We start from the raw sequence: 11,409 nt of genomic DNA on the forward strand, positions 1-11,409 counted from the left end.
AGATTTATAAGTAGTATTACTGTATAGCATACACATGGCCTGCTTTTATATAATATTATACATATTAACATTACCTATTACATTAACATTTTCTCCCCCAGTTAAAAATGGTTGCACTGTAAAAGGAAAAATGGCATAATCGATGGCAAGATATTAACGTTTTTACAGACAGTAGTGGTCCAGCGGTTGTAGCCTAAATCATCACCCCTCCACCACCATGCTGACAGTTGGTACGAGGTGTTTGTGCTGATGTCCTGTGTCTGGCTTTATCAGACGTGGCGCTGTGCATTACGGACAAACATCTCCACTTTGGTCTCGTCTGTTCCAGAAGTCTTGTGGTTTGTTCAGATGCAGCTTTGCAGACCTGAGCTGTGCAGCCGTGTTCTTTCTAGAGAGAAGCTTTCACCTGACAACCTTTCCAAACAAGAAACAATTATTCAGTCTTTTTCTAACCGTACTGTCATGAACTTTATCATTTAACCTGCTGTCTGAGGCAGGTTAAATGAGACGTAGCTCTTGGGTTTTTTGCAGGATCTGATCTTAGGATGAATTTTCCGGGACATCCACTCCTGGGAAGATGTAACGCACAACATACCTGAATGCTCCAGACCAGTGAACTGCCAAAACGTCTGTCTTTATAGAGGTGGTGGCACATGGAGATCAGATGATCAAATAATCGAGTGATTAAGATTGTTGGGTTACAGCAGACTCCTATGAGGAGTTTTTCCACTCTTTGTTCAGCACATGAACCTGTTGCCACAATGAACAAAAAACATCTCGCATAATGTGTATTTTACACTGTTTGTGTTACTTTGTAGATTTTGCACTTGTTCTTGTAGGCTATCTTAGGAATTTGATAATGTATCTTAATCAGATGTCTGCCATATGGTCTAGAATTAATTTCCACAAAGAACAAGCTATCAATGAACTCAATGGCCTATAACATGCAGCCCAATGAAGGTTTTCTTATCTTGCTAACAAATGATTGATAATCCAAAAGGTTCTTTCAGGCGCTTTAGACGTGTCTGGTGTTTTGTTCTTTTCCCTACTTCACTATTTAAAAGCTGCTTACTCATAACCCCATGCACCTTCAGTGAAGAAGATGAGAAAAGTGTTGTCATGACCACTAGTGGATGACCAGGTTTTGTAAAGAAAAAAATAAGATCCATTAGTTGGTCGCCCACCTGCTCTAAACAAGACAAAACTGTGGTTAGTCATCCATGCTAAACAGTTCTAGATGAAACAGTCTAGGACAAGTAAAAAGCAAATTTTTTTATTAATGCACTTTAGGAGAAGTGATGTACACATGACAGAGGCATAGAAATAGACAGTTGCTCTAACCGACTTGTGTCTAATTAACTCATTTAGAAGCAACTACTGGATAAAAATGGGATACTGTCAAAGAAAACATGCAGTGTCTGCAGCAGGAAGTGGAAAACAAGAGGAGAAAGGCTTTGCCCTTTTAAGAAATAAACAAGATAAACAGAACTTAACGACTGATCTATGGTCGCCATGGTGTCGTGGAGGTCATAGCAGGTAGTTAATTGGTGGCTGTTTTGTGTTGGCTGGCAGCTCGTGTCTTGGCTGTGGAGGCAGAGTTGGACAAAGCTCAGAAGGACACTGCACAGCTGGAGGACAGGAATATCCATCTGCTTTCTGTCCTCAGGCAGAAAGTGAGCATCAGCTCATGGGCACTTTAATGCATCTATCTCATTAAAATGTGTTCAGACAACAAAAACACAATCATGTTATTATACAAGGCTCCACAAATAATTTCACCTCCAATGATTAGGGAACAGGAGATAGGCAGACTAAGCATTTTCTAGCCCCGAGTCCATTATGAAAGGTGTGTAGAAACCTGTAAAGAACTCTGACTCCTAAACTCACCTAAACTGAGTACAGGTAGGTTTTACTTCCTAGGTAAAACTTCTAAGTTAACCTCAAAAAGAATATACTGCAATTATTGTACATATAATACTATTATTATATGAGAAAGATGTAAAAGGAGCAAATTATATATGAATACATAAACGTAGCACAAAAAATAATTAAATTTGTGTTTGGTCAATTACTTCTTTGTTTTAACAATGCTTCTTGGCAATATATGTTGTACTCTTGCAAAGTCTGATTATTTCCTCTTAAATGGAGCCACATTTGTAAAGACAAGGCATTTTTGTGGGTTGAGCAGCAGGGTTGAGTAGGTGGGCTGCACCCCTGAAAAACAGCTTATTCTGCTTTGACTCTTGTTTGGTGTTTTTTGGATTATTAAAGTCTGAAGAAAAAAAGACATGTTGGCAATTTATCCCTTTATTCGAGGGGCCTCAGCACACACAGCCACAACCTCCTGGTACCTCCTCCTCATGCTGGTCAGCAGCTTGGTCACACACTGCTGCTTCAACCAGCAATCATCCAACTCTGAAACCATATTCCTATTTTTTATGGCGTAATTATGCATGAATTGATCATTTTTATCAAGTTCTACAATGAGAGCTGTATTCATTACCTCTAATAAATAGTGTTAATTTCAAAGTGATATGTGTGCATGTAATGTTTCCAGTTATAATGTTGTTATAGTGTTGTAATGTAGCATAGGCACATCAAACTCAAGCTGTAAAACCTAAATACAATAAAATGGCCAGTTTTTAAATGTTACACTTTTTGTTTTGAGACCCTTAACAACACTGAGCATTTAGTCACATCACCGAGTAAGCTGATTTTTCTGGGTGTGTCAGTTTGTGACAGGCGCTTTAATTATACTTGACACAGCAATTATGGAACTGACACTGGCCAGAGACAGATGGACAGGTGCGCTCCAGCTGAGACTGTAGTTGGTGTCCAACCATGAAATTCTGCCACAGATCTGAGCCAACAGGTCATCAGACTGGGGCTTCGAGTAATGCTGTCTCGTGACAGTCATGCAGACTAGGGTTTAATATTTTTCCCGAAAATGACATGAATCAAATCCCGGGAAATGACGAGCCATTTCCCGGGAATCCCGGGAAAAAGTTTATTTATTTTTTTATTTTAATTAGGCCTTCTGTAGCCTGTGTCGGCCTTAACCTATTGTGATATTGTAGAGGTAGCTTTCCAGCTATGTCCTGTTATGCCCAGTAGGGGGTAACGTCGGCTTGATTAACGCAATAAAACCTACATCTCAGCATTTGAGTGCTCGAGCTATGCGGTGTTGTATCGTTCCTCAACACTCCCTTAACAAATATAATTCAAATATTCCTCCATTGTACATGGAATTATACCAAGCTATTTTACAACTGCTGGTGCAAAACAATACGGTTCATCTCCACAGCATTGATAAAGGCTCAGCCACGCTGTCGTGGCGACATCTGTTGCGCTATATCTCCACCAGTGGAACGCTGTAATAGTCATTGAAAAGTTAACTACCGTACTACACTATAATATGGCATAACACAGGGCCTTGAGTAATGCACTACGACTTGGTCATTGCCATTCTGGCAACAACAAATTTATAACACCGTGTCTGAGGGTTAAAGTAGGTTCGCTGTGAATCGTCTTTTGAAAAACTGGCCAATCCTTATAGCCTAAAAAATATACATTTTCCTCAACTCCATTTTAAAAGCGAAATATGTTAAAGCAATCTATTTCATGATAATTTCTTCACACATTAGGCCCGTATCCTAATTCATGATTGTTAGTAAGCGGCTGCAAACGAGGAAAAGAAACACTCGAAGTTAAACAGATATTTCTTTATTGTTCAGGGCAGGCATATTTTATAGGCTATATAATGCAATATAACAATATATAATATAGAATTATATAATACAAAATACCTTAGGGTAAACACATTGCCTACGATTTCAACAAATTAAAGAGGAAAAAAGTACAACTGTTTAATACCTCTATTAAAACGCTTGAGATGAAGGCTGAAGCCTCAAACGGAGGCTGAACGTGCCTGAAATGAAGAGTAATGCTTTTCGCATCAAACGAACCCTTCTCTCAATATTTCCTTAAATTTAACTTTCTGAAGCTTTCTAAATCGACGCGCGCGACTTTTTTCCCGGTTTCCCGTCTAACGTTTCCCGGGAAACGGGAAATGGTTCTGATCGCATTTCCCGGGAATCCCGGATCCCGGGATTAAACCCTAATGCAGACACAGTTCCTGGAGAAGCCGCTGAATGATGGATGATATTATGAACACACACACTGCAGTGTGTCCCAGCAAATCTGGGACTTTCACAACAAGTGCCAGGCAGCAACATTGTAAAAAATTGTGAACATCAGACAATTTATTTCCTGTTTTATGGGAAATTTTGTCCCTCGCTTTGTTCTCTTTGATACATTAAACAGAATTTCAGTGTGTACTGAAAAAACAAAACAAAACAATGACTCTATATTACTATATAATTTTAATTAATATTGATTATGCCCACTCCATCTTCAATATTTCTATTGTTGGGCAAATGCATGTGTTCTAAATACTGAGGGGGTGTAAGCTCTGTGTGCATTGGTAGTGTGGTCTCAGTCTAATGTTTAGTCCTCTTCTCTTTTAGACTGCAAGCAAATAAAAATCATTTGTGTTATCTAACTTCAATATTTAATAAGAAAGAAATCTCAAAATTCAACAACACAACATGTTGTCAGTCAAAAAATGACTAACTGAAGGTTTCAGTAAAGGCTCGTTTGAATCTGTGAATGTTTCCAGCTTTACTGAAGTATAAATAGGCCTCTACAGTGTGTGTGTGTGTGTGTGTGTGTGTGTGTGTGTGTGTGTGTGTGTGTGTGTGTGTGTAGTTGTTAGTCTAAGAAAACAGCTTGTTTTGATGTCAGACTTCTTTTTCCTTCTTTTGCTTTTCTGTGGCGTGTTCATCTGCAGCATATCGCTCCTTTTTTTTACCCACATCTCTTCAAATATCAGGGGAGGAGAGGAAACAAAACGTTTTACGTCATCATATCTTGTGATTCATTCAGTGAATGGCAATCATGTTAGGATTGCTCTTTTCACCTAGGAGTGTGTCTGGTCCTCTATATTAGCCCATTACAGCAGCTGCGTCATCAGTTGCAAAGCCAACAATACAAAAACAATAAAACTAAATTCTGCATATCAAGGATTTCTAGCAGGCTCTCACACATAGCAACATGATGCTAAAAACTACTTAGTGGAGCGGATAAATTTTGTCCCCACTGGGCATGTAAAAATAATTCAGCAGAGGCCAACACATCTAGACCAGAGGGGGCAAAGCCCCCCATTCCCCCCAGCAAAGTGCACCCAGGTGGCGCATATGGACACACATTTCAGAAAGATAAGAACATGATTTTTGCATTTCTAAATGTTAATTTGTTCACATCAGTTACTGCAAATTATTATTTTTTTCTTTTTTGGTAAATTCTTACCACTTTTTTGTTCAGTTGATCTAAATATAAATATAGCTCCAAGTGGCAATGGGCGGGGGGGGGGGGGGGGGGGGGGGGGGCAAGCAGTGAGACGTAGCAGTGGCTACAAAACATGTTGTGAGAATAGCAATGAAGAGGTATTAAGATCAGCCAGCAAGTTGTATGGCAAAATACACTTTTGTTTATTATTATTTGTCTTTATCGACCCTTTTTATTAATATTGGAGACCATAATTTACTAAATAAACAACCTGTTGTTTTCAATAAGAAGATCATCAGGGAACTGAAGAGCTGATTTCTCATAAACTTCTACACAACTGGACTTCTTTAGCAATGCTATAGGCTTTAGGCACTATGCCACTAGCATCACCTTTCTCTCTGATAGTTAGCTTTGCTGTTCAAGCCTATTTTCAACCAAATAGCTTTCGACATATGAACAGCGTATCAGGCTCGGGTACTGACATCCGTGCTTTCCTGTGACAGATTGGGTAGTTCACCGAGCCTCAGGGAAAAATAAAACATGCGGAATGGCCCTGGAGCTGCAGGTGAATTATTCATCCTATGCATGTGTTATACTTGACAATAATCTTTTCAGGCCACATGTACAAAATGTTGCAAATTAGAGGAAAAACTTGAGCCCCACAGTGAGGGGATTTGGTGGCTCTGTTTTGATGTGGGGTAGAGATCTTCATGAACTAAATCAGGGCTCTTCCACTCCAGGCCTCGAGAGCCCCTGTCCTGCAACTTTTAGATGTGTCTCTGCTTCAACACACCTGAGTCAAATATAGAAGTCATTAGCAGGACTCTGGAGAACTTGACTGCATACTGAGGAGGTAATTCAGCCATTTGATTCAGGTGTGTTGGAGCAGGGACACATCTAAAACCTGCAGGACAGGGGCTCTCGAGGCCTGGAGTTGAAGAGTCCTGAACTAAATAAATCAGAAGTCACCCATATCAGCAATGGCATTTGAGAGTTTTAAAAATCTGATTGATGATCAACCTACAGATATTTATTTAGTCACGTTTTAGATATAAAGAAATAAACATTTTAAATAGGATCATTTAAATCAGGCTGTTTAAGAGCTGTATGGAGCAGATAATTTTAATTTAAAAAGTAAACTTTTCTTTGGTCTCACTGGGCAAAACACAGATTTGAGATTTTTTTTTTTTCATTTAATATCGTTCAGTGACAACCAAGAAGGTTCTCAGTTCAAATTCACTGACCAGCTGGGGCCTTCATGTGTGGAGTCTGCATATTCTTGTCCAGGGTGTAGCCTCCAGCCCCCTATTTATCCATGACCACCTCCTGAGATTAAATATTTCTACACTGATGGGAAGGATTTTATCCATGCTGGCAATGCCCCCATTCAGCCAATGAATGGTTTGTTGATTATCATAATGAGGTGAGTCCATTGGCAGTACAGCAGATCGACATAGCCACTGCAGCATCACCCACAGGTTTTGCAACCTCGACTTTAGTGTTTTGGTAGCAAGCTGAATCCACAAACTGTAAGGGTGCAATGCTCAGACACAGGCATTATCTAGTTAGTGCTAAGAAATGAAACATTAACATTTCTGGTTGCACTTTCTATTACAGCTTGGTAATAAGGTGGCAACAAGAAGGTAATAAGTTATTACCGCTTGCAGTAATTACCAAAGTAATAACCAAGTAATGTCTTGTATCAACAATGGTCATAGATGAGAATAGAAAAATATGCCTATGAGGCAAAACCAGAGTACTAATATAGTGATACATAGATAACAATATGATGACCTAACCTCACCTGTATTAGATCTATTAAATACTGACTTGTGTAATAAGCAGAAATCAGGGCTGCAAAATGCAGCACTGATTGTACCATGTTTGTACCATATTTCACAGTAACATTTCCTACAACTGAAATCCTAGGACCAGAAAAACAAGGTAAATGTTCCAATCATGACTCCAGCATGGGTGTTATGGTTATTTTATATCACACAACTGGAAATATATAGTTTGATTTACTGATGAGCGAATAGAAGATGCTGTGGCTCTGATCACACCATAAGAACTGTGAATGGAAACAAAATAAAAAAATCATGACTATAGAGCAGCTCATCTTTGATTCCTTTTATTAATAAAACAATTTATCTGAAAATGATCTAGAGTTTACATTAATAATGGCATTCAGCATTCAACACTACTTTAATCAGCTTATTCATGACAGTCTTTGGTTAAGTGTAACTGGGAAATCTATTTAACTTGTTGCTATTAAGGTAGAAAGTGTCCACAGAGGCCAAAAATCTTTTTTTTCTTTTTTGTACAAAACTGTAAAGATGCTTTTAATGCTAAAAAGTGGTGAATTTGAATAGGGAAATCTACAGGTACTGATTGACTTTTGGAGCCAGTTTCATGGTGCTTCATTTTTTTTAGTCCCACTCTGGTTAGTGGCTCGCTAGAGCCTTCCAAGTCACCAGACCTCAACCCAATTGAACAGATATGAGAGATTTTGGACTCATCATTTAGACAGCGCTCTAACACATTCATCAAAACACAAAATGATATATTTTGGAAGAATGGTGCTTCATCCCTGCTGTAGGGTCCCAGAGACTTGGTGTGTCAACACCAAACTACACTGAAGCTGTTCTGGTGGCATGTGGTGGCCCAACATCTTACAGAGATGCTTTATGTTGGTTTCCCTTTCAAATTATGTACATTTGCAGTGTGTTATACACCATTTACACAATGTTTATATACTGTTAATTACAACTGTTTTGTATATTGACAATCATCCTTTGCTTATTTGGCATTAAGTTCTTAATATTTTTCTTTTGACAAATACATCAGAAATAATTTTAAAATCAGCCTGTGGAGTATAATTTTCATGTATTTTTATTTGAGTATTCATTTTCAGGTACTTTACACAAAACTTTTGAGGGAAATACTCCACTTTTTTAAAATGACTTTGTTGATTCATACTGGAGGAAAAAAGGTCTTTGAGTCTCCAGCGTACACACTACTTCTTACTAAAGGTGAATGCTGCTTTCAGTGAAATGTCATTATTCACTTGACCTAAATTATGCAGCTGGATTAGTTGTGAATTTAATATGGAGGAATGATCTATTTGTACGGAGCACGGCATGGCAAAACCTTTTGAATTAAATGGAGAGATTTGATGGTCGAATTGTATTTTATCCGTGATTAAGGTGGGGTGGGTGTTTTAGGAAAAAAACCTCAGAGTGATTCATATTTGAGAACATTTTAATATCCATGATATGCATCACATGTACACAATCACAACTTGAATTTTCAGAATATTTACAACTGGCTTTTTATCTGTACAAATCTTCTCTGCTACATAATAAACATGTCCTAAGTGACAGTGTAGCAAAACTGCAGGCAAAAAGACGGATTCAAATCAATAGAATAGAAACATATGTAACACCAAAACATACTGTATGAGTTTATTTTACATCTAGTCAAGCTCACGACAGCAAACAGGCCACTACAGACTTTCCACCAGGGTCTGTGTTGTTGATCAACAAACTAGCAACCAGTCCAGAACGAGCAGAAATATTCTGCTAAAAAGAAACGTTAACATGGCATTATAACATTTTCTCTTCTCTCTCCCATGGAACCGGATCCTGGTCCTCTTCCACGTGCGTATTCCTGCGCCCTGTCCAAACGTGTTCCACATCTGGGAACGTCTTCTCGTTCCCTGGAGAGATCGCGTTGGTGACCGCGTTTGCCCCGACCTCTGCTCCGTTCCCCTCCGTTTTTGGACATTTTTTACGGGGGACGCGCTTCTTGCTTCTGCAGGTCCCGATGAACCAGATACTGATCAGTCCTTGACGAACATCGTCGTACATGGTCATCAAGATGACCGGTGACAAAGAGCTGCATGCGTAAAGGAGGACTTGCGCAAACATCATTAAACCCACGGGAGGTCTGGAGTAGCCGAGTCTGATCCAGGTGAATGTTCCCCACTCTGGCAGCAGCATGAGCCCGAGGGCGCCGCTTAGACACAATAAAACCAGGATAACCTTGCTCTGGTGCTGCGGTCTTGGTGCGTGGTTAACCGCAGTGTGCAGCGTTTTGGTGTAGTAGGCAACTGTGTAGATGACTGGCACCACAAAGGTTACAGTCGGATAAATCTTGTAGAATAAACTCATGAAGTCAGACGCACACACTGGCATCTCGGAGACGCAAATAGTATCGCGGCCATACGGTAACATAGAGGCAAAAAGCATTTGAGGAATGGGAAACATCATGGACACTATCCAAATGAACGCCAGGGCTCCGTGAATCCACGTCGGGTTGTGCAGGGGCCCCGTGGCGTTAGTGGGAATCAAAGTGTGTTTGGCTCTGGTGGTAAATGCAAGCATTAAAGTTTTTGCAACCACGCACGAGTGCTGGAACCAGTCTGTGGTGCTGCACACAAAACTCCCCAAGGTCCAGGTCTGCTTATAGTAAGTGATGGCGCGCACCGGGGCGCACAGTAACAGAATCACCAAGTCCGTGGAAGCCAAAGACGCGAGAAGTGCTTTTACCTCTGAGCCCTTTCCGTTTCTGAAGTCACGGATGAAAATCAGCAAAACGAGCAAATTCCCAACCGCTCCGGACACACAGATACCGATCAAGATGACAGGCATGGCTGTCCTGGTATTCTCCCCTTGAAGAACTTGAACTCCTCCAATGAAATCAAAAAAGGAGACATTTGATGGTCTTTCAATATTCATCTCTTCCACTGTGACTTGAAAATTTGCGTTCATTAAAGTAACAAAATGTATTCAGCAAATAAAACCTCGCTTTTGTCCAGTAGATGCAAATCCTGGAAACGAAAGCAACTGGAGGAGCTGTCCAGCGCACCTCGGTGCTGAAACACTTCTGATGGGGTCGTGCGCGCATCAGCAAGTGGGTGAGCAGGCTGGCAGGTAGGCTATTTCAAGCGCTGCCATTTAGTATCGTCAACCACTCACGTCATTTTTATCAGTGTCGCTCCAGGCTGCAGCCATCCCAAAATGTGAGCGCAGCGGGACATGATTTACATCCACAACCTCATAAAGTAGTCAAGCAAGAGTAATCGTGTCCTAATAAGCCTATGCTACCGTAAATCGACGAATAACTGCCTCAATTTGTCAAATTTTGACTATTTTAAGCATTTTTCAGTTTGAGGACAGGAAAAAATGGGTCCACTGGGGATCAAATCACAGTTTAAGGATTTTCAAAAATTGTGTCACATTATATTTATTAAAAGGTAAGGTGGAAAAAGTTTTGTTGAGACAATACTGTATGACCTTTGAAATTAAATAAAATACTGAAGGCATGACTGAGACATCTGAATTACAAACAGTTGGGATTTTGATGCTATTGTCTAGCTTTGTTTTGTGTAAAAAGTAGCTCATTAAGACCAGTAATATATATATATATATATATATATATATACTTTGCTCGAAAAACAAAAGGAACACTTTTTAATCAGAGTTCAGCATCAAGTTAGTTAAACTTCTGGGATATTGATCTGGTCAGTAAAGAGGGGGTTGTTAATCGGTTTCAGATGCTTTGGTGTTAATGAAATTAACAGCAGGTCCGCTAGAGGGGCAACAATGAGACAACGCCCAAAACAGGAATGGGCTCACATTTTTCCTCCTCATCTTTCTGACTATTTTTTCACTAGTTCTACATTTGGCTAGGGTCAGAGTCACTACTGGTAGCATGAGGTGATACCTGGACCCTACAGAGGTTGCACAGGTTGTCCAACTCCTCCAGGATGGAACATTAATACATACCAATGCCTGAAGATTTGCTGTGTCTCTCAGCACAGTCTCAAGAGCATGGAGGAGTTTTCCAGATACAGGCAGTTACTCTAGGAGAGCTGGACAGGGACCTAGAAGGTCCTTAACCCATCTGCGGGACTGGTATCTGCTCCTTTGTGCAAGGAAGAACAGGATGAGCTGCCAGAGCTACAAAATGACCTCCAGCAGGACACTGGTGTGAATGTCTCTGAGCAAACAATCAGAAACAGACTTCATGAGGGCGGCCTGAGGGCCCAACGTCCTCCAG

At 40.1% G+C, this 11,409-nt stretch overlaps 1 protein-coding gene across 1 annotated transcript; it reads right to left on the reverse strand.

Moving 5' to 3' along the window:
- Positions 1-8,619: 8,619 nt before the first annotated feature.
- On the reverse strand, positions 8,620-10,246 carry LOC115772817 (probable G-protein coupled receptor 151). The gene has a single exon (XM_030719215.1). The coding sequence runs from the start codon at positions 10,116-10,118 to the stop codon at positions 8,952-8,954; it is 1,167 nt and encodes a 388-aa protein (XP_030575075.1). The 5' UTR covers positions 10,119-10,246; the 3' UTR covers positions 8,620-8,951.
- Positions 10,247-11,409: the final 1,163 nt, after the last annotated feature.

This window comes from Archocentrus centrarchus, chromosome 22, assembly GCF_007364275.1.
Source record: "Archocentrus centrarchus isolate MPI-CPG fArcCen1 chromosome 22, fArcCen1, whole genome shotgun sequence".
Taxonomy (NCBI): Eukaryota; Metazoa; Chordata; class Actinopteri; order Cichliformes; family Cichlidae; genus Archocentrus; species Archocentrus centrarchus.